This window comes from Mugil cephalus, chromosome 4, assembly GCF_022458985.1.
Source record: "Mugil cephalus isolate CIBA_MC_2020 chromosome 4, CIBA_Mcephalus_1.1, whole genome shotgun sequence".
In the NCBI taxonomy this organism is placed as follows: domain Eukaryota; kingdom Metazoa; phylum Chordata; class Actinopteri; order Mugiliformes; family Mugilidae; genus Mugil; species Mugil cephalus.
This window is the reverse complement of record NC_061773.1, coordinates 24,366,371-24,389,406: the sequence shown is the minus strand read 5'-3', so window position 1 is coordinate 24,389,406 and position 23,036 is coordinate 24,366,371. Positions and strand designations below refer to the sequence as shown.

Below are 23,036 nucleotides of genomic sequence, written 5' to 3'. Positions count from 1 at the left end.
GTGACAAATAAACTAGAACAACTAAAGGTCAAAAACTTTGACGAATGCCTTCGATACGTCTACAAAACTTTAATTTTGTATGTAAATGTTTTGTTCGTCTGTCAAGTGAGATCCAACTCAAATAAATGAATCATACTTTGTCTTGTAATTATGAATGTAGAAAAAAAATCTTTGCTGGCAGTTGAAATCAGTTATTAAGTGACAAAATATTAAATTTCACACATTTCTTTAATTATTTTAATTTAATAATACTTGAAGTCATTTAAAGTGCAGAAGCTTCATTTTAAATCAACAAAAATTAGATGTTAAAAATCAGCATTTATTTATTCATTTATTTTTTAAAAAAGTATCTTGATCAGTCGAGAGCGTCCTCCTGTGACGACGTGACTCTCAGCAGATAAGAATTAATGTGAGGCAGAAGCTGCCAGTTGTCTGTGGCTACGTCGAAGTGCACGGCGTCCTCCTCAGACCTGATCTTCATCAGCACGTGGGACCGTGGCGGGAGGAAGACCAGCACCTTGGACTCTTCTTTCTGAGCGGGGTCTGACGCGAGGTAAGGGAGGAAGTGCTCCTCCACCAGTTTCCTCACGGCCGCCTCCTTCAGCTGGCAGCAGAACAGACTGGTGACACTGTCCCCGCTCTCGGAGCAGATTTCACCCCACAGCCCGTCGAACACGCACAGCCTGCTGCTCCGCCCCCACGTCCGGGGTACGGGCGGAGGCGTGAAGGTCTGCTGGAAGGCCACCCGGATGTCCGGGAGGGCGGTGTGCCAGGAGAGCCCGTCCTGCGTGGTGAAGATGGCGCTGGCGCGGAGGGTGGTGGGGTGCGGCCGTATGGGCTTCAGCCTCAGCCGCACTACGGGCGCCGGCCTCTCTCTGAAGAGACACGGGACGCTGATGTCCTCCAGCTCTTCGTAGTGATCGTCCGTGAGAATGAAGTGGATGCGGATGCTGAAGAGCTGGTCGAAGCGGGAGTCGTGAGCCTGGGCGTGAGACAGCTCGTACTTCAAGGTGATTTCCGAGGCGAAGCCGGGGTCGCTGAACTGAGCTCTGTAGGCCTCCAGCGCCGCGTTCGCCTCCTCTGGACAGTTCCCTCCCTCCTTCCCGTTCGAGACCCCTTCTTTCGTTTCCCGCCGGGCCTCGGTCAGCCTGAATATCCCTTCCTCCGTCTGGTGAACGGTCAGCATGGTCGTCAGCCCCTCGCCCTCAGCCAGCACGCAGGAGAGGGATCGCTTCTTGATCTGCCTCTCTCCCTCCGCCGCCCCCTTCGCCAGCACCCCGGCCAGCTTCTCCCGGGACAGCGTGGTGAGCAGGGTGTAGTACAGGCGGGCGTGGTCCTGGATGTCCGTGTCCCCGTAGCGGCAGGCGAGGTGCTGCAGGACGTCCGCCAGGGGGATGAGCAGCGAGTCCAGGCCGGGGTGAACGAGCAGGCGGCGGCAGACCCCGAGCAGGCCGTTCCCCAGGCGCCAGTTGCCGCTCACGCACACCGAGGAGGGAGGCGACAGGATGATGCCGGAGAGGAAGCTGAGGGTGCCACCCTGGCGGATATCTCCTTCCTCTGCCACTCGGGCCAGCATCTTGAGGTGCCAGCTGAGGTCTTGTAAGGTGAGTTGTCCGAGCGGCGCCTTGGTGATGACCCTCTGTAAGGCTTTCAGCAGCTCCACAGCCCAGTTGGACTCGGGCAGCTTGTCCTGGGTCTGGTCGGCCAGGTTGATCAGGTGTGGCGCCAGGTGGGTGTGGCGGAGGTAAAGCTCGCACAGCTGCTCCGTCAGGCTCGTGGAGTAGCGCTCCACGTGGCAGAAGTAGAAGAGGAAAAGGAAGGTCGCTCTGAAGAAAGTGACGACGAGCTCCCTGCCTCCCCCGTTCTCCACGATGCGCAGCAGCGAGGTGAGGTGCTCGTGGAGGTAGGCCAGCCCCCGGCTCTCTTCCCCCTCCGCGTCCTCGGCCTCCTCCAGGCAGACCAGGGACAGCAGGTTGAGTCGCGACAGCAGGGTGGCGCTGCCGTTGAACACGGTGGGCACCAGGGCCGACGCGAGCCGCGGGGTCAGCAGCACGGGGAGCGTCTCGTCGTCGACGCTGCTGCTGATCGGCCGGTTCTCCGGAAAGTGCAGGATGCAGTCCATGTAGAAGAGCTTCTCCGGCACGCTCAGGAGCGGGTGCTGGGAGAGGACCACCAGCCGCTTCAGGATGAAAGCCTCGTCCTCGGCGCTGAACAGGCTGTCTGTGAACGCGCACTTCATCAGCAGAGTGACGTGAAGGAGGCAAATCTGTCGGGAGAAAGACAGAGCTCTGAATTCTGGAAACATTCAAATAATACAGGAAGTGCAAAATTCCACGGCACACTTTACACAATGTACTTACTCAGTGATATAACACATATATTGCATACTTTTCCATAGCTATCACCGCTGTCTCATTCCAAGCATCATGACTTATTCTGTTGTTTGAATGGCAGCAGGTAGCTTCACAGGTTAATTATTTATCTTCTGCCAGGCTACCACCAAGACCATCAATCACAGCTCTTTCTGAGGGAGGTGCATGTCAGTTAGATGTGTGTTAAATTGAAACAAACCTCTGCAGTCCCCAGCAGTCGCAGCAGCTGAGTTCTGAATATGCCCGGAGTAACACCAGGCACCATGGCAACCACCTCGGTCAGGCGATGTAACAGCGCAGCCTGACACAGAGGAGTGAGAAGGTAGGACTCCTCCAGCAGGGAGGAGAGGATGGAGCGCAACTCTTTACAGTCGGGTCCCGTCTGGAGTGTCGGCACTCTGCCCATTGGTCCCAGGATAAGAGAAGACAGTATGGCTGACTCCTTGTTATTCTTAACAACTGAGTCCTGGTCTGCTTCCCATACAACTGACGTATTTCCTCCCAGGATAGCTTTAAGATGCTCAGCGCCTGCTCCGGTCTCCTGAGTGAGCTGATACACAGCGTTTCTCAACACCAGAACGTGGAGGCCGGCAAAGTCCTGGTGGAGCCTGGAGGTCTCCTGCTGCCGGAGCCCGCCCAGGAGCTCGAGGCGCTGGGAGAGGAGGCCGGGGCAGCAGGCCTCCAGCTCCTGCAGGCAGCTGCAAGCGGTGGCCCGGAGGGAGCGCAGGGCGCCGTCGCCGTGGATGTCGCCGGCGTCCTGGGACACCTGGAGGAGCAGGTCCAGGAAGTCTTGGGACGCACGGGAGCGACCGCTCACGCAGGACGTGCAGACGAGCACGGAGGTGAGGGCCAGGAGGAGGTGACAGCGAAACTGGAGCAGCTTGGGAGGGCACTGGGCGAACACGGACATGAGCTCCAGGGCTGTCTCCTCACCCACAGAGTCGGAGGGGCACAGCAGAGTCGGGTGCTCGCACAGCGGGGACAACAGGAGGACCTGAGGATGGGAAAGGACAGAGGATGAAAACATTTGTGCAGGACTGCATTTATTTAAATTATAAATTACAGTGATACAGACGTTATGTGCAAATTGATTCCAGCCACAAACAACATTCAGTCTTGTGTGGAAGTTAACCTAATGTACCTTTACGTGACGTTTAGATTAAGATAAAGGTAGCGACAATTACCAGACAGGAATAACTGCTATTCCAAGGATTCACACAGTTTTAGTGTGAGCGGTGAACATAACACAACACTGAGACCCAGAACTAAACAGAAATTGCACTTCATTTTCTTCCTCTTCCTTCCTTCTACTTACATTTTCATTTCATCCATTTTTGCACCCAACTCAGAGGTTGCACCAGTTACTTTATGTGTATTTGTCATGTGTGGTAGTCTATGTCTAACATGGTGCACCATAGGCCTTTGAGGAAGAACAGTTCAATCCTGTATGTGTGTTGCACTTATCAGAAATTACAATTAAGTTGACTTTGACTTAAGAAAAGTCCAGTTGTGCAATACATGTTGTATAATAGTGCAGTTAACTGAATCTGAGCATTTTCATAATATACTTATTTGAACTAAAACAAAGGGAAACATTTGGAGTTATCGTCATTTATAGGTTAATGCGCTATTGTGTTACTGGTCTGGGCCGAACTGGGCTGAATGTGGCCCCTCAACTAAAATGAGTTGAACCCCTGGGTTTACAACTAATCATTATTATGTACACGCAAATATTACGTGCGAAAACGCTTTTTTTTAACCTTGACATTGTAACTGGCTCTGTCATCTCGGACTTCACGGAGCAGGTCCGCCAGAAAAGCCTCCGCGGTGGTCCCGGAGAGGAAGTGAGACGGGCTGTGGGAGAAAGCTGAGATCCTCTCGACCCACTTCTCCGCCATTGTCACTCAAATGCGAAACTCTGGCGGCCCGCAGGTTATCATCTCAGGAGCAGCCACATCCACCGCACCCGGGACAGTTCAGGTAAAACAACTCGCTCCTCGCTAACATCCAATATCCACGGTGGTTGTGTTGGTAGCGGTGAGGAACAGTACTTCCTTGTTGTGTCACGTGTTTCACACTCAAAAGTCACATGACCGCCCCCATCGACCCTCCATATCTATTATCGCCCCCTGCTGTTTCGGACGATCCAGCTCTAGCGGGATGTCCCATCAACAATCAGAAATCTTAGAGCCACCCATGAGGGAAAAATGAGAGGAGGTAGATTTTTTTCATCATTCACTTCGAGAAAAAAGTCGAAATACAATCTCGAGAAAAAAATCGAAATGCCGTGCAGACTGTTAGCTCACATACCAGTTGCCATGCCAACCGCTCTGTAAAGCGGTTCCGTGGGACAGAGAGATTTGCGAAAAAATATAACTTGAGATTTGCGAAAAAAATATAACTTATCTATCTATCTATCTATCTATCTATCTATCTATCTATCTATCTATCTATCTATCTATCTATCTATCTATCTGCAGTTAAATCACGATCCAGTTGGGGGCGGTAAAGTATCTCTAAGCTGATTTGTCAACCAACGTTCTAAACCAACGAGGAAGAAGAAGACGAATCGTCCAATCAGACGCGCCGCCTGAAAATCAACACGGAAGTCTTTTTTGGGCGCCAATTTGAACGCCCCTCTCTGAACTTAAAATATATTCTTTGTGTTTTTCGTACCCACTGTAAGCGGCGACAATGGCTGAAAACACCTTCCCCGTTTACACTGTGGATGCTATAGTGAATTTCTTTCGAACTGAAGTTCTCACCGGCCAAGAGGCGAAACACTTCACGAAGAGCGACTTGACTCCTCATCCCAAGGTAACGTCCGTGTAGACATCGGCTCAGTCAGTCAGTAGAAAACCAGAGGCTACCGTTTTTGGACTAAAATCGGACACTAATAATAAAATTTAAAAGTATTTTGTGGTTATATATAAAACTTAAGTCCAACAATGAAAATTTCAAAAGGTGTCCGTACTTTTTACAGCAGTTTGTATGTTTATAAATGTTTGTGACGTTAAATGAGAGCAAACAAACAAACAAATAAACAGGGGAGAAGACAACACTATTATTTGTGTATAGATGTATAATTATACATTTATAATATATCTATCTATTATATATTGCCTATTATATATATTAATATATATATATCAATTATAATTTATTTATTTATGTATATTTACATATATTTATTTGTGTATATACATATGTATGTAGTCGGAGAAAATTATTTATATATCCTAATTTATTGATATTTGTGACCAGCTAGTATGTAATGATTTTTTTTTTAATTTATTTATTTATTTATTTTTAATGATATTTGTTTTTCTGGTGAGATATGGTGGGATAATAGAAGGTGCCACTGAGATATTGAGATTTTTGTTGTGTCTTTTCAATTTGGGAGGACTGTCTTTTCAGCGATTGATTGAATTTGGGCTGTTCATATTTCAACTGCAGAGACGTCTCCTAGCAGACATATTATCTGACATATTAAAGTATTAATATGTGCAGAGCCAGATGGTGTCAAAGTAATCATCTATAGTGTTTGTCGTGCAGTGTGGACAGATGTTATTTTCTGTTCAGTGCAGAGTTTTGTGACACTGAGAAGGTGTTGATGTAGCTGCGTATCCAGGTTGTAATACTTTAATACTTTACTTTTAATACTTGTAATTCCTTTTCCCCAGATTGTGGAAGTTTATTGCCTGTGTTCATTAGGTGTTTGTATATCGCTGAGTAGCTAATCTTTTGTTTTATTTGATTAAACAATGGGGTTGTTAACAGTGTGTTATTTATTATATTAATTTTCTCTTTAAGACACTGTTTTCGTTGTGAATATTGCAGAAAACTGTTACTGCCAGTGTTATATTGCTGTTTTAGTGTAATATCATGGAGAATGGGGTGAGTCCTGATTGAATATGAATGTTTCAGATGTGTTATTCCTGCTCTTTTCCACGACTGAAAAGATAGGACTAGTTTGTGATTTGGAAATCCGGATTGTGCCAGACTGGGCTAAGTTTATTAGGGGGATGTGGAAAGTCCTATGATTTGGTCGACTTCATTTTAAATAGATGTGTGGAAAAGAAGATAATGTGTTGTAGTTGGTTCCAGTGTAGTAAAACACCACACTGGAATATTTCAGCTTATATGAAACTTTGCAGCTTTTACATTGAGTTGCCTTCCAAAAGGCTTTTAAAAGTAAAGACATACATTCATTAAGTTGAATACTGGCTAGACAATAAACTGGTTCAGCTCTGTTCACAAGGCTGAAACTTTGGAAGATGCTCACTTGCTTTAACTAAGTTGCAGCAGAAATCTCTCAGTAGAATATTCATTAGCCTCTGTTTCAATGTTCATTGAATTATTTTAGTTTTCTTTTGTGTATTCCAGCTGTATGATAATGTATATTTTTGGGTTTTGCTGCAGTTAAATCTTCTGGTCATTGTCCTAATTAATCAAATAGAGTTGAGTGATTACAAAACTTCTACTATCAATGGAGATCCATAATAAAAATAACATTTAGAAACAGGCCTAAAGTCAGACTGGCTTTAAAAAAAATCTAAAGTATGAAGCGTCTTGAATGGGTCGTATTAGATGACCGACTGTGTTAGGATGCTGTTGATCATTGAAGCCATTATTTTTTTATCACTCTCACAGCCAGAAACCGTTCAGACCCTCTACATGAGAGTGCTGCATCTCCTGTATCGTTTCAGGCCCGAGTGTCACTCCATGGTGAGTACTGCATCAGACTGCTACACATCAAATAAAGTTTAGGACACGTCAGTTCTCCTCTCTTTTTGACCATCTCTGCACAGAACTTCTCACATCATCTTCTAACATTCCTAGAGGGAATCAGTGACGTCTTTTCTATCCAATCTTCTTTATCAGTTCACAAAGGAATGTTTAATTTTAGTTTTTAATTTTCCAGTCTCCAGGTATTTATGCGTGATGCGATGTGAGACATGTTAGATGCATTCAATTTGACCTCATAAGGCCTCAATTTACCTTTTGTTCTCTAACAGGTTCCGCTTTTGGAGAACATTCAGTTTCCAGTCTATCATGAGGGGGCCACTGGCATCATGAGCGTCTACACACGCATGTAAGTTTTCATCCTGTCTGTGTGTGTCTGTGTGTGTTGTGACATGGAGCGATCATTAATGACAAGTTAACAGATGTGTTTCTTGCTGTGTGTTGTTTCATTTATTTTCTTTTAAGAACTCTGTGTATGATCCTATTTTATTTTTAATTTTAGGCGGCAGTTCCTGCCTATGTGCTTGGTGTATGATTTTTCATTGAATGACCTGCTTGCTCCAAGTAAGTGTGTGTATTGTATTTGTTTTTATCATTATTATTGAGTGAGACGCAGCTGATTTTCAAACTATTTGATTATTTTCTTCGGTCTAAACTGTCAGTAAATGGTGATGGATAAATGCCACTCGTAGTTTCCCAGGACACATTTATACGTCTTCCTTTGTTTGATATTTTGATCATCTTGATTCCCTACGTTAATGCTACAGATTAATTTTGATTCCACATCATTTACCACTGAATGTCTTTGTTTCCGCTCAGAGAAACAAAGGACTCTGACCATTCTGAGCGCCATCGTGAACTTTCTCCACTTCAGGAATCAGCGGATGGACGTGATGTTGGAGAAACAGGCCAAATTTGTACGTACTAACATTCCACATAAGTGATAACAGCTGGAGTGGCCTTATACATCTTGGGGGTCAGTGGTTTTAATATTAACTGTGCCTAATTTTAAGAAATCAGCCGCAGCACAGAAGCCAGAAAGTATTTTTAATGAGCATGTTACACGTGAGAAACCAGAAATGTTGATGTCACTGGTTGAATAATTTTGCTTGTAGATAATTAAATTTATCTGTTACACCATAAAGTTTGTAGCTCATCATCACTGTATCCTCAAAACTCACCATAATATCTCCTTGTTTTTATTGTATTTTATTCAGATCATCCTTCAGATTACAGTGGTAGAATAATCTGACGTCACTATACTGACTAACTTTTTATCTGTTGTCAGAGAGCAGACGTGGACAAACTGCAGGTTTACACACAAGGCAACGCAGAAGCAGAGAAGAAGATTGAGATGCTGACGTAAGTTTTGGATTAGATGTGTGTTTTTGTTTTATTGCCATAAAAGCTCCTTAATTCTGTTCTTTTAACTACAGAAAAGTAACGAGTCCTCGGACATTTCTTCTTGCGTTATTGAATTTACAGATTTTCTTTTTGTGATTTTTGAGCAACTGTGTGAAACAGAAATAAATCGAAGTTTTGAGATTCTGTATGAAGTCATTTAACCCTTTAACACTCTGCTGGGTCGTATAAGGGGCGGCAGTAGCTTTTTGAATCAATCAGAACTCTGTACACGAGTTGTGTTTGAGTAAATGCTGCAGTGCAATAAGTAATTTTCTTCTGATTTCATAGATATCGATTGATGACACTGAAATCACTACATCTAATGTGGACAAAGTTCTGCATGGATCAAATATATTAAATTATAAAAGATGTACCAAATCCCAAGATGACATACTATGTTTTTTGATAATTATTGTCTATAAAACAGATTTATATTTATTAATTACATTAATTTCAAACATCTTTTTGAATTTAGAAACCGAAGTTCTTGATTTTAACTTGCCACAGATGCACAAGTTTACTCCTTTAACTGTGAAGCACCTACTTCAAAAATGAGTTCTAACCTTTATAATTTTAAACATCTGAGTTCCCCTAAGTCGTATCAACTTCCTCTGGGTGAGAACATTTTCTGAATGCAGCAGAGAAGTTGATTGTTTTGTGCCTTAAAGAGTGGTTCTTAGTGCAACGATATCATTAAAGTATTTAATTTAATAAAGACTCGGTTTGTTGATAAAAGTCACTGTAGGATTCAACCAACAACTTCTGTGTGTCAGCTTTGATTACTGAAGAACAAAACCACTTAGAGTGATTCTGACTTTTGTGATAGAAACTTCAAAAGAGACCAAGAACATGCATGAGCTCCAAAATGTTCATGAACAGCATTAAATTTACTTTGGGTATGTCCTAAAAAGACATTTTTTTTTGCATAAAGGCTGGAATGATAATTAATGTGAATGAAAGTTTCTCCATAAGGATCGACTTCATTGGCTCTGATGTATTTCAGAGTTTAAACGGTCCTTGAACTAAGCACATTCGAAAACCCAACACACTCTAGACATTACACTCTGAAACCCAATGAGACAGAGTCATTTTGTAAGAACGTGTTTATATCTAGATCATCAGTAGACATGGGAGATAAATGTTTGCACACTGAGCCACAGGTTTGTCTCTATCTTCTTCAGGACCATCCCACCGGAGCAGCAGGCCGAGGCTGACGAGTTGGCGGCGGCTCTCTCTGAACTGCAGTCCACCACCATGCATGAATATCAGGAAGTGGTAGGTTGCGCTGGAACACGGTCACAATAACAAACCACGCTTCTACGCGCGGCCTCGTCAAAACCAAGTGCGCTTGTTTCCTTTCAGAATGCCAAAAACGACAGCATTGCAGAGTGGAAAACCACAATAGCGGAGAAGACGCAGAAACTGGTACGTGACCGTGGTGTAAATGTACTGGGTTTAAAACTCTACACGAAGCCTTTTTACTGAAAACAGACACGTGTGCGTTAGGCTCAGATGAAGGTGGACATCATCAGCCTGAAGGAAGACGTCGGCAAACTCAAGTCTCAGATCGTTGAGTCTCCAGAGGAGCTGAAGAGTCAGATGGAGAAGATGAAGGAGAACGTCAAAAACATCAAGAACTCCATAGTGAGTGGAACCGAAACGTCCCCAGAAGCTGTCGTGTTGGCATCAGATGTCTTCATTTTCATTTTTTCATATTTGACAGGAAGAAACGGACGAGCGTGTAGTGGAGCTTCAGAACATGGTGCAGGGTGTGACTCACACGGACGCAGAGATCCAGCTGATGTACGGCCTCCTGCAGGACATGGAGAGCAGCATGAACAACAGCAAGCAGCGGCAGGAGGAGGTATTCATCGCTTCATTACCACTTTATCACATGTGTTTTTTTTTGTAAGTATAAATGGAGGTTTGAGACTTTAAAAAAAATCAGCTATGTTACAGAAACCTTTTCCCACTGAGTGGGACATACATTTAAAAAAGCTGAATATTTGCAAATTATACATGTGATTTTGGGAGGATTAAGTTTGTAATGGACTTGGAGATATGAGAAGACACAAAGAGATTAAGAGGCTCAGTAGACTTCAAAATAGTTCTTCCCTCAGATTCTCTATTTGTGACAGATGAAGTGAGAAATCAAAAAAAAAGAAAAGATTGCAAAGACCCTCTGAGGTAGAAAAAGTATTAAAAGCCTTAATTTCAGCATGGTGAAACTGGTTAAGAACACATGGGCCTGCTTGCGGCCATATTGGCCTTCGTCAGGGTGTAGCAACAGGAAGTAGACTAATAATAATAATAATAATAATAAACACCAAGAGAGAGAGAGACACTTTTTGACACCTCTGTGTTCTGCAGTACGGCGTTCAAAGTCTTTTGCTCTGTGTTTGATTTCCCCAGCACCAGGATCTGAAGGCTCAGTACGATAAGAAGCAGAAGGAGCTGAAGAACCTGTGCATCGAGGAAGGTCAGCTGAAGCGAGCTCTGGGCATGAAGCTGGACAAGGAGTGCAAGCAGAACATCAGCAGACAGAAGAAGAGGGAGATGAAGGAGCAGCACTACCAAGATGTGTTGGGGTATTTACTTCAGTGACATGACTTCCTGTCATTTGCACCAGATGTAGAAAAAACAAACTGTAAAATTGTCAAACATATGTCACTTAGCTGGGTATGTGAAATTAATTTCATGTGAAAAAAATCGGTAAACCACTCAGCTCTATGTCATCTTAGCCTTTTTCCTGACTGCTCTGCAGGCAGTGTAACCAAATCCACCAGAAGCGAGAGGAGATGGCCGACAAAATCCAAGAGATCTCCAATGAGACGCAGCAGCTGAAGTCCAAGATCAAGAGCCTGAGGGACGTGTGCAGCAAAGAGACGCAGAAGGCTCAGGTAGTAAAACCACGTCCCTGCACGTCTGATTCACCGCACACAGCTTCACTCGCTGCCTGTGGATAACGTGCTTTACTCTCCTGTGTCCAGGCTCTGTACGACACCCTGTTGGATTCAATGGACGAGCTGCACCAGAGGATCGAGATGCGCATCACAGACCTGAAGCTAAACGTCACCAAGATGTCGCCAAACTTCTAAACTTTATTCGTCGTTTTTTTACTCCTACTACTCCAACTAATCGCCTTCTATCTCTCGCCTCTTCTTACCGTTGTAACATGTTGCCAATTTGGCCTAATATTTAAAAAAAAGTTTCCATATTAAAAGTGAATGCTGTAGTTGTCATCTTTGACCTTTGTAAATAAAACAGTCCAGTCACAAACTATCTGGTGATGACAGAATCCATATGGTGACTGACACCTGTTTGTTCTCAGGATGTAATACAGTAAATTAAATCTACAAATATTTTTCTAGGTGAGATGTAGATGTAGTTTTTTTTTTTAGCAAATATGGGACCAAACTACATTCATATCATTTATATGCTACAAAAAAACACAACACATATTCTCTTTTATCATTTATAAATACCTTCAAAGGTTTATTTAGATTCAGATAAATACATCTGCATGACATCTTGATGAGAGATTCAAATAAAAAGAAGAAAAAAAAAAGAAAAACGTTTATACCAATCAAAAACCAACGTACACACACAAGGTCATTTTATTTTAGCTGAATAATTCCCAGAACTGATGGAGGAGGTCATGTTTAATACTAACTAATATTCAAATTAAATGATCTGATAGTATTTTCTACCAGATCAGAGTCGTTCTAATTAACAGAATAAGTTTACATGTATGAACTTCACCAGCTTTTAAGACGTCGCTCCGTATCCTCATTGCTCGGACGTCGTCCCTGGAGCTCAGGCGACATCTTCCTGTTTGCGCTCCCTTCTGGGACCCAGGTCTGAGCTGGGCCGTAGCTTGTAGGACCTCTTAGAGGCAGCGAGCTGAGCTTTGTAATCTTTAGCCTGGATCTTCACCAAGTGCAGCTCCTTGCGCAGTTCATTGATTTCAGTGATGAGAGTCACATTCTCCTGCAGAGGCCACAGTCACTGTTATGATGCTGTTTCACTCAGGAAGCAATGGAGAGAAGCCGTTCAGGTCATGAAGAGTTACCTTCATGATCTTGACGTAGACTTGCTCGTGCTCCTCGGTAGACTTGGCCAGCCTCATCTTGAGACTGTTGACGGTTTTCTCCAGGTGATCTCGCTGGTGGTCAAACGCCTTCTGAATATCATCGTCGACTCTGCTTTTCTCCACCTTAAAGACACCACACGTGGTTAACAGCTGAACTCAATGAGCTCTGCTTTAGTCTGGGTTCCTACGCAAGTGTGGAAAAGTATGGAGTTTAATTTTATAAATGTCCAGGTCTGGAAAAGTGTGGAAGAAGAAAACTAGTGTATGAAAATTATGAATGGAATGAAAAATATGGATAGATCCTTTTTTTTTAAGGCGCTTGGCAGCACAGCTAATTGTCTGTGTCAGAGCACACAGTCGGCTACATAGATGATCACTTATGGGTGATTCATGTGCAACTTACAATAAAAAAAAATGTGCACTGAATTTATCTGGGTTTGTTTTCAACTTATTTCTATGAGCTACATTACCCAGTTACAATCTTCTGGAAATTATTGGGTGACATAACAGCATATATATTCAGATTAATGAAAACAAATGATTAATTCCATCATTTATTTACATGATTTTTTTACTGAGAAGTCTGGAAATTAAGGTCTGGAAAAAGTATGTAATTTTGACCTTGGTTAGTACATGAGCCCCTCTCACCCTGTCAGTCTGTGGGACATAGCGGGCGTAGATCCTCTGAACGCTGTCCTTCAGTTTTCTCGGCTCCTGGATGAAGCTGACACAGTTGTGGAGGTCGGCCTTGAGCCGCTGAAGATGTGACTCCAAATCTTTCACCTGGTCACAGAAAAGACGTTAAGGCGAAGATTTGTGTTTAACACTAACTGGTGATTACATTCAGCTTTTGTGTTGAATGATTTTTGTGTGGGTGTTTTGTATTCGCTGACTTTCTGCATCTCCTTGTGCATCTCTTTGTCCCTGGTCCTCAGCTTGAGCCTCAGGTCGGAGACGGTGAGCTTCAGCTGGGTGTTGCTCTGGTTGATTTTTACCAACTCCTCCTGCAGCTGTTACACAGGACAAACGGCACATCACTGTCATCGCCACGGCAACGTCTGTACCAACTATACCAACTCTAAATGACCACGTTTGCCTCGTCTATAATGAATGCATCATTTAAATATTCTCAGAGTAGGTTGGTAGATAAGTAAATAACTTCAGAGGCTTATGGCAGCAACACAGTCTCACTGGAGCCAGAGGTTCAAATCTGAAAGTTTCAAAATCACCAGTTAACCTAAGGAACATGTTTTTTAGACGGAGGGAAGAAGCCAGAGTATCCAGAGGGAACCAAACATGGATACAGGGAGAACATGCAAACTCCACGCTGATGCATTTGAACCCACAACCTTCTTGCTGTGAGGTGTCAGTGGTAACCACCACATGGGTTTCAGAGAAGGCCAGGTCAACAATGAACAATCATTCGTCATGTGATTGTCACAAGGCATATTCTTAAATTGGACTAAATATAGCGTAAAGTGACTTTTTCAATATAGACTGCACAGTTTTAATGTGATTTGATACCCACTAGAAAGAAGAGAGCAAATGAAACGGTGCCAGGCTCAGCTGGAGGGAAAGAGTCACAGAACACATCAGAGTGTGACGAAGAAAACCTGCCAGCGAGCAGATTCACGGAGCCAGTTACCATGGTAACCAGTCTCTGTTGAAGATAAAAGCAGTAGCTTCCCTTATGTCGGGGTCAAACTCGTAAGTTGTCACAAAATCTGTGTGAGCTGTTTTAGAAGTTTTCTAAAGTTAGTTCTAAACCGTTACCAAATTGGTGACTGTGAATCTTAATTAATGCACTTTATGATTGTAGGAAAACAGGAAATCCACTTTCTGTTTCCACTGTATAAAACGCGCAGACACACACACACACACCTGATGGATCCTCTCCTTCTTCTTACTTATGTCGTCTTGCTGAGGCTCGCTCTGCTTCTTTAACTCGCTCAGCTGGAATTCAAGAACAAACTTCAACTTCTCCAGCTCCTGGTTCTTCTTCTTCAAGCCGGAGATGGTGTTATCCTGCATGTGCACGAAGGAGATATCTTTACTCTCAGCTCGCTTACATAAAACATCCTGTGGAGCCATTTATGCTTAGCCTGGAAAACCCTCAAACCGCTAGGAGGTATGTTTCACCATGTAAAACCCTCTGGTGAGGAACTTTCAGAGGACCCAGGAACCTTTGGGGTTACATGCTGCTAAATGGTCGGAGGTTGTCTACAACAACAACGTGTTATGTCCAGACTTTTGTAATGTACTTTTGTAATGTTTGTGGACTAATTTGCTTAATCTTTCCAGGGTTTCGAGCATGCTCCATAAATGCATATAACAATGAGCATTGATCAAAATGAAAGTTCCTGGTACCAACTCATACTTGGTCCATAATCTAGTTTTCTGCGTCAACCTACACAGTCACATCATCAGGTAAAGTGAACATGTTGTGGAGAAATGTTTAGGTTTAAAAAGGAAATCTGACACAAATGTGGAGAGACACTAAAAAAAGACCCAATTTATGCCTTTGAAAATGAAACCTTGATATTAAATACTTCTTAAACCTTCTTTTCTCAGGAAGCTTGAGCCTGAAGAGGGCTGGACTGGACTCCAATGCACTGCACTTCAACGTATTCATGTTTATATACTTGTCTTTGGCTTTTAATTGCCCCTTGGAGATAAATAAAGTTATTTGAATTTAATTGAATTGAACTGAACTGAACTGAACTGAACTGAACTGAACTGAACTGAACTGAATTGAATTGAATTGAACTGAGTCGTCAGTGAAATGAAATGTGATCTCAGCCACCTTGTCCTGGCTGGTCTTTTCATGACCAGAGATCTGCCTCTTCAGGTCCTCGATGTCGCTCTCCAGGGAGCGGATCAAGCCCAGCAGCCTCTGTCGCTCCTGCTTCAGCGTGTTTATGTCAGTGCACCTGTCGTCAATCTGTCTCTGTAGAGTGTAGAACTGTGACGCACACCGACACGAACAAACACAAAGAGCAGGAAACGACACGAGGAAAAAGATGAAGAGTGAGAAATCAAAAATGACTCCTCCATCAACATAAACAGAATATTATGTTGTTGTGTTTTTGTGATGATAAATTCAGAGAATAATATGAGCTTTGGTCACCTTTTGTGTCATGATGCCAGTTTTTCCCTTCAGACTCGTGTTGGTCTCCTTCTCAGTGTGCAGTTTCTTCTCATACTTCATTTGGATGTCGTGGATCTTCCTCTCCTCGTCCTCCTCCACCTGTTTTATGATCTCTTTAAATTCACAGATCTGCCTCTGGGCATCCTCCTGGTGCTGAACAAAAGAAACAGCAGGACGGAATCAGTGGACGGGAGAGAAATAACTTTAACCTTTTCCTCTCGCTCCTTTGGACTGACCTCGACCAGGAGCCGAGTCTTCTCCTGCAGCTTGGCTTCGTACAGCTGAGTGAGCTCCTCCAGCTCTTGGGTTTTGCTCTCCTCTGCAGACTTCAGCTGCTCCTCGTAGTCCTCCTGCATTCTCTGATGTTTTTGCTGAAGATCCAGAAACCTCTCGTGTTCAACGATCAGCTTCTGGCTGTAGATTTCCTCTGTGTGTAATAAAACAAAGACTTCTCTGTGATTCCTGGTAGAAACAAACAGTAGCTTTGGATTGTGCTGACCTCTTCTTACCTAAATCTGTCAGTTCTTTGCCATGTTGTATGGTGACCTGTGCATAATTTTCCCTGCTTTCACGTTCCTGCTTCTCCATCTCTGTCTTCATGGTCTATAATTGCAGATTATGTCATGAGCAAACAACAAAGGTTTTAAGTTACATGATTCATCAAAGGCAGAAAAAACTCCTGCAGTGAATCAACAGAGTCGTCTTAACAACATACTGCAACATGTAATAAAATAGATAGTCGTGATAATAAAAACTAGCCACGTAGATGCTGAATATATCTGGATTGGAGCTGAGACCTCTTGTGTCTTTTTCAGGGTCTCTATCTGCTGGATAAACTTGTCAGAAATCTCCTTGAGCTTCTCGTTGTAGTTCATGTCCTTCAGGCGGAGCTGGTACTCGTTCTCCATCTGTAGCTCCTCCAGACGCATCTTCAGCTCCAGCATGTTCTGATTCTGAAACACAGGAACAAAGGATTATATGATTCACATTTCTAAACGGTCTTCATTCCCAACCTTTACACACCAGTTGTCCCTTTTGTTGCAGATGAGCAAACTCTCCCAGAATTTGGTAAAGTGTCCCCATATTTCTCCTGAGCAGATGACGTCTTTTTGTGACTAAATTTACATTTACATCTACATTTTTGCTATATTGTATGTAGCTAATGAGGAACACCTCCACACATAAAGTCCTCAGTCAGCTTGCAGGAACCTACAAATTCATTCATGCCGATAACCATTAGCCTCATTAATAATCTGTTGTGATGACCTGCCCCCAAACTGGTGCCTGTCTGTATTTTTTTTGTGTAGTTTTTCACCCCAGGGAGACAACAAAGTTTACTAAGACTAAGAACCCTCTCGCTGTAAGGAAACAGTGTAAACCCCTGTGCCGCCTCTATAGTGATCGCATCATAGCTTTTAATTTTCCTGCTTGTTGGAACTGAGTAATTGTTCCGTTACATATTTTCCCTGGTACACTCGGCTACTTAGAACAGTGTGCTCAGTGAAATTTAATTTCATGGAGAAAAGTAAAATGAATTAATTTAACATATATGGTTCAGTAAACAAATGTAAACAAATGTAAACATGTATTTAGAGCATTAGAACATAAATACTGATTCAGGCACTTGTCGACATTATCACATTAGAACACTTCTTTGTGGTACCTAATAAAGCATTTATGCTCAGTGTTCATGCAGAGGTGGACCTTACAGACCTGAGAATGTTTCTTGATCTTCTCTGATTGGCTGGGTGAAAACCACATGCTTCTAAACCTCACTGTGCTGAAGTTACCATATATGGTTCCTTGCCCCATAAAGGGTTAAGCAAGTGTAGTTGTAGTGACAGGCTACAACAGTAGGTTCCTGTACAATAGCCCATTCCACATTATGGACAGGGAAAATGGTGGCATGCATCTAAGAACAACACAGACACAGATACGTAAACACACACCTTCTCCTCCAGGTCTGACTTGGTGACTAGGATCTCCTCGGTGTGGACGATCTGCCTGTTGCTCTTCAGCCCTCGACCCTCCTTATCGATGATCTTCCACATCATCAGACACCCGTCTTCAGACACCGTCAGCAGGAAGCGATCGTCATACGTGATCACCATCTGAGGATGCACAATGACAGGTCATTAGTGTATTTAAATGTCATTCAAAGGATGACATGCATGTCTGCTTCTCTGTTAGCTTAGTGTACACGTCTACATTTATTCACCTTGGTGACGGGGCCACAGTGACCCTGGTACATGATCCATTCCCTCTGGAGGGGTAACGGGTATTTAATGGCCCTGACACTTCCACTGGAAGTTCCTGTGAAGACAACCCTGCCAGAGTGTGACACGGCGAGAGCAGTGTGAGCCACCTCATCAGCAGGAACCTCCCTGAGGACCTGCAGAACCAACGGGCAATAATAAAATACACACTCAGTTTGGGAGATAACAGGGAATTCATTTTTTAAAATGTATATACAGTATGTTCAAATACATATTTTATTTATAGTACATAGCACAAAGCATATTTATGTTATGTTTATGTTGTTCCACAAAAAAGGTTTTGTTCCTTTTGAGTTGTGATAGTGATGCATTACAGGATGTATGATTGCATGATAATTTGCATCTTAACACGTGGTGTTGCAATACAATTTAGAAATGAATTAATTAATATTTTCTATTATTTATTGAAGTGTCTAACTTTGCAGGTGGTTATCAAATGTTTAGGCTGGAATCTTAGGTCCTTAATCCCTAATGCTTCAAGCATTCAGCGTGAGTTTTATGTCCTTACTGAAAAACTTGTATCCTGATTTTTTTTTTCTTTTCTTTTCTTTTTTTAATTTAAATGTCCAAAAACACAATTTATAATGAAAAATAAAGATCATTTTTCATGCCTACAGTACAGTCCTACTATATTTTGAAATTTCCACTTGCATACCAACTAAAATAAAACATCTTACAACTGTAGTCCTTCAGAGTCAAAACTAACCAGGTCTGGTTTGACTATTTAAAACGCTTAAAATATTATATATCTCCTGATCCTGTGTTACACATTTTAGCCAAATTATGTTAACCCAAATGTACAATGGCACTAGTTCGCATTCATATAATGTCATGTGACTTGTACAACTGAAAAACCTAATCAAAACAGTAACCTAGAGAGTGAATAACATCCTCAAAAAATTCTCAGGTGCAGCTTTGCCACATTTGATGGAGCAGAAACACAACAAGTTGTTTTGTCTGTTTTAATCATACATCTTTACCTCTACCTAAGGAGACAGAGATGTGATGATGGTTTCGTAGGTAAGATAGATAGATGTCAGTTACCTGACAGTCTTGGATCTCCTTTAGTGTGAGATCTGTTCCCACGGCCAGAATGGTTTTACAGTCGGAGGAGAAGGTGACATCAGTGTAGCTGCAGGACTTGAGGACGCTCTCTGACTCCCGTTTGCCGTTCTGCGTGTTCCACTCGTACACGGCGCCGTCCATCCCACACGACACCAACCGGCTGTCGTCCAGGCTCCATTCAATGCCACGTACCTACACACAAAAGAAATGTATTAAAATAGAATATGGCTGTATCGTCAAATATGGTTATGGACCTTCCTGGCTCACCTTTCCGTTGTGGCCTTTAAGGTTGAGGATATTCTCAAAAGACGTCACGGAGTAGATGTGAATGATATTTCCATTGACGGCTGCAAACATGTGGCCACCGTGGCTGAAAGCACACTAAAAGTGGAGAGTAAGAAATAGATCCTCAGAGCTGAAGAGAGTTTTCTATAGCAGAGACGTTATATTTATTACTCACACTATCAGTACACATAAAGTATCTACCTCTCTGCATCCGCGCACAGTGAACTCCTTGAAAGTACGGAAGTCATCGATGACCAAGTTCATCAGCCTGAGTTTGTCTGTGAAGCCCACCAGGACGAAGAGGCCAGTGGGATGCAGAGCTACGCTGTACGCCTCTTCCTGGAATTCCTTGTACAGTTCCAACACTCTAGTAACAAAATCTAATTAATGAAAGAAGATAAATACATCACATGACACAAGACAATCTACCAGTGGGCCTGCGTGTGGATTTGTACTTCGTCTCGTAGTTCCAGATGCGGACGGAGCGGTCCAGAGAGCTGGTCGCTATGAGAGGCTTGCGAATGCAGATGGACAATCCGGTGATGGAGTTGGAGTGGAAGGACTGGGACAGGAGCTCAAAATGCGGCCGTTCCTTCAGACAGACAGACAGAGTAGTAAAGTTTACATCAATTTGAAATCAAATTGGTGCAAACGCATGAGGAGGGAGGAGCGGTGCAGGTAGATATGACCGTACAGCACCTTGTTCACGTCCACAGAAGACAGGCTGATGCTGTACAGCTGTCCTCGGTCTGTGCTGATGGCCAGCGTCTCCTCTGCTGGACTGATGCACATGGTGTTAATCTCCTGCATTTCTTCTGGAGTCAAATCATTGCTGCACAGATCTGGAGGGATCTGACACAAAAACGTCCGTATGTACACAAAGCTTCCAGTTCCACAGTGGCTTTGGTTTAGAGCTTTAATACTCACCTGTATCTCCCTGCTCTTTCGGTAACTGTCCTCCTCTGTCTTTTCAAACAGACAGACGGTGCCAGGACCCATGGAGCAGGCAAAGCCTTTGGAGTAGGAAAAGATGGCTGTGACGCGAGGCACAGTCAGACCTTCATTCACATCAGCGTCTTTGATCTTCTTCATATCAATTTGCCTGTGCAGTGAAGCGAGAGTTTTAATGAAATGGCAGTTCTGCAAACACATGAGTCCAAGATGTAATCACTCATCCCCTTAGCTCTTTGTTAAATTAACAACCTTGGCCTTTATGGATTTTAACTTGGGAGAAAAATACATGTCTCATCGAAAAGCCAGGATGAGACTTTAAATTATCATAATGAGCCTCTTAATCGTGTGTGCAAAACTCTCCAACCTTTGAAAACGAACAATTGGTTGCATTCAACCTGGGCCCAGATCCCAGCTTAAGGTCGCATCTAGCCTTTGGTACACATTTATTAGATGTAATCTATATGTTTATGCTAAAATAATCTGTGGAGGAGGTGGTATGACCGCTGACCTGTGAGGTTTCCCCTGCACAGCCTTAGAAGTCACGCTGATCTCTTTTCTCAGGTCTCCAGACTCGAACACCAGCAGCCTGCCCGTGTCCGTCCCAGCGACCACTCTCTCCTCTGACATCCAGGCGTGGCACAGGAAGTTGATGGACTCCACTTTTGCAAAGTTGCTCTGTTTCAGGGCTCCTTCTGAGTAGCGGAACAGCTTGAACACACCAGTCCCACTCACACAGAGCTGCGTATTGTTGTAAGGGTTGAAGCTGACCTGAAGGAACATAATCACAGGGACACATTTAGCTGTGTGTGTGCGCTTGCACATATGAAAGCTGCAGCTGCATTGATGCTGCACATATGACTCACCTGGGTAATAGGGTTATTTGAGTTAGTGGTTTTAACTGTTGCCAGGACTTTGTGTTTTTCCCAAAGCCAGAAGATCAGCGTCCAATCTGGAGCCCCTGTTTGTCCAATCAGGTATTTGGAATCGGGCGAGAAAGCCATGCACACAAACTCTTGAACAGGTGTGTCCCCTGCAGTCAGAACTTTCCTCTTTCTGCCCTGCTCATGCTGCAGGTCCAGGACCGTGATGGAGGCCTGGTCACCACACTCCGACACCGCCAGGTAACGCCGGTTGGCACTGATTGCGAGGTAACGCATGCCCCGACTACTTTCTGAGCCTTTAGAGACAACACATACGTAACTTAACATCAGGGATGAAAACAACATTAGGCACCAGATTCCTTAAGAGAAATACAGTGAGTTTGTTAAGTGTGAAGTTGTTTGTTTTAAGTGTCAAACCCACAGCTTGACAGCAGAGCGCAGCAAACCTGAAATGAACCGCTGGCATCTTTGGACGGTGTTGTAGCACACACAGCTGTTTCCACTGGGGAAGACGACCGTTTGCTCGTCGAAGAAACACAAATTGTTGCTCACACCTGCCCGTAGACCGAAAATGAAGTGCGGCTGAGCAACTACAGAAGCCATTTGTAAGTTGTCAATTTAGTTTTTAATCTTAGACGGACCTAAAAAATATATAAATAAATAAATAAAAAACTACAAAGACTGCCAAGACAACTTCCACTTAACTTATTTCTTTTAGCTAACAGTAGCTTTGAACGGCAGAAAGGAGCACACGAGACCGAATAAATGTTTATGTGCTCCTGTGGTTACAGTCGCTAGGCAACGCCGAAAATCCCGCGAGAACTTGAGAACTAGTTTTAAGTCGTAGACTGCACTCAAAAAGTATTTTTTTTTAATCTTGCTTTATTTTAATAATCTTGAACAGACATCAAACGACGTCCAATCCAATCATTTTCTAATATATATATATACCCATGTCTTTCTGCAGAATATTTTAGCTAGACATAAATTGGTCAGATATGTATGTCGTCGCTAAGCAACGCCGAAAATAGTTTGGAGTCGTAGTTTTTTGCCAATGTCGTAACATGTCATCCGTGGACTGTGTATGACAACAAAACAATATATATATATATATATATATATATTCATTTTATTTTGCTTTATTTTAATTATCTTGAATATACCTACTACCTAATAACGACATTTAAACCAGCCATTTAAAAAAGATTCAATGTCTACAGAATATTTTTGCTAAACGTAATTGTTTGTCTGTGGTTTAATTGCATCTATTCTCAGGTCCAATTAAATGATAATGGCACATAAAATACTTTGCCCTATAATATCAAAAAAACAAGTTTTAGTCTTTTAGTCTGCTGTTAGCATCTCCTGACAGTTATATTAATGAACTCTTGTCCTACAGACTATATCGTCTCTGAATAATAGCTCTTTAAGTGTGGTTTACAGGTAATAGTTATTTGAGTTAAGGTTACATTTATATACTAATAATTTTTGCACCACTGAAGCAATGAAATGAAACTGAAAAGTTTTACCTACTTACCTATAAAACACAGTTACTGTGTGTTGCCACAAGGTGGCACTGTGTGTGTATTATTCATTAAGTGCACACGTAAATTTCTAATACATTGTAACTTATTTTCAATCACTTTCTATATCAGTATTATACTATTAATGTTATTATAACCTTAATTTTTATTTTAACAAATAAAAAACTGAAAAAGCCATATCAGAGAAAAATTATGTGCCAATACATTTTTAATATGAATTGACTAATACTACACTATCTTAGTGATTTTGATAAAATATCCTCCACCG

At 42.8% G+C, this 23,036-nt stretch overlaps 3 protein-coding genes across 3 annotated transcripts; 1 reads left to right on the top strand and 2 right to left on the bottom strand.

Annotated features, from left to right (window-relative positions):
* Positions 1-53: 53 nt before the first annotated feature.
* ap5b1 (adaptor related protein complex 5 subunit beta 1) lies at positions 54-4,462 on the bottom strand. Its single transcript, XM_047583546.1, has 3 exons — positions 4,133-4,462; positions 2,572-3,366; positions 54-2,266 (listed from the first exon to the last, which is right to left on the bottom strand). Exons 1-3 carry the CDS (start codon positions 4,268-4,270, stop codon positions 356-358), a joined length of 2,844 nt encoding a protein of 947 aa, XP_047439502.1. The 5' UTR covers positions 4,271-4,462; the 3' UTR covers positions 54-355.
* A 450-nt stretch (positions 4,463-4,912) lies between these two features.
* Positions 4,913-11,804, top strand: nuf2 (UF2 component of NDC80 kinetochore complex). Its single transcript, XM_047581784.1, has 13 exons — positions 4,913-5,189; positions 7,026-7,100; positions 7,391-7,467; positions 7,621-7,682; positions 7,938-8,035; positions 8,407-8,480; positions 9,704-9,797; positions 9,885-9,947; positions 10,029-10,166; positions 10,246-10,386; positions 10,935-11,110; positions 11,287-11,422; positions 11,513-11,804. The coding sequence occupies exons 1-13, from the start codon at positions 5,067-5,069 to the stop codon at positions 11,618-11,620; spliced, it is 1,365 nt and encodes a 454-aa protein (XP_047437740.1). The 5' UTR covers positions 4,913-5,066; the 3' UTR covers positions 11,621-11,804.
* Positions 11,805-11,996: 192 nt separating this feature from the next.
* Positions 11,997-21,966, bottom strand: cfap57 (cilia and flagella associated protein 57). The gene is made up of 21 exons (XM_047581783.1): positions 21,671-21,966; positions 21,207-21,520; positions 20,852-21,111; positions 20,317-20,491; positions 20,089-20,241; positions 19,845-19,981; positions 19,591-19,756; positions 19,372-19,485; positions 19,084-19,296; positions 17,982-18,155; positions 17,713-17,874; positions 16,561-16,716; positions 16,273-16,366; positions 16,000-16,190; positions 15,743-15,916; positions 15,419-15,577; positions 14,497-14,640; positions 13,509-13,625; positions 13,264-13,398; positions 12,595-12,738; positions 11,997-12,512 (listed from the first exon to the last, which is right to left on the bottom strand). The coding sequence occupies exons 1-21, from the start codon at positions 21,825-21,827 to the stop codon at positions 12,339-12,341; spliced, it is 3,513 nt and encodes a 1,170-aa protein (XP_047437739.1). The 5' UTR covers positions 21,828-21,966; the 3' UTR covers positions 11,997-12,338.
* Between the last annotated feature and the right edge of the window lie 1,070 nt (positions 21,967-23,036).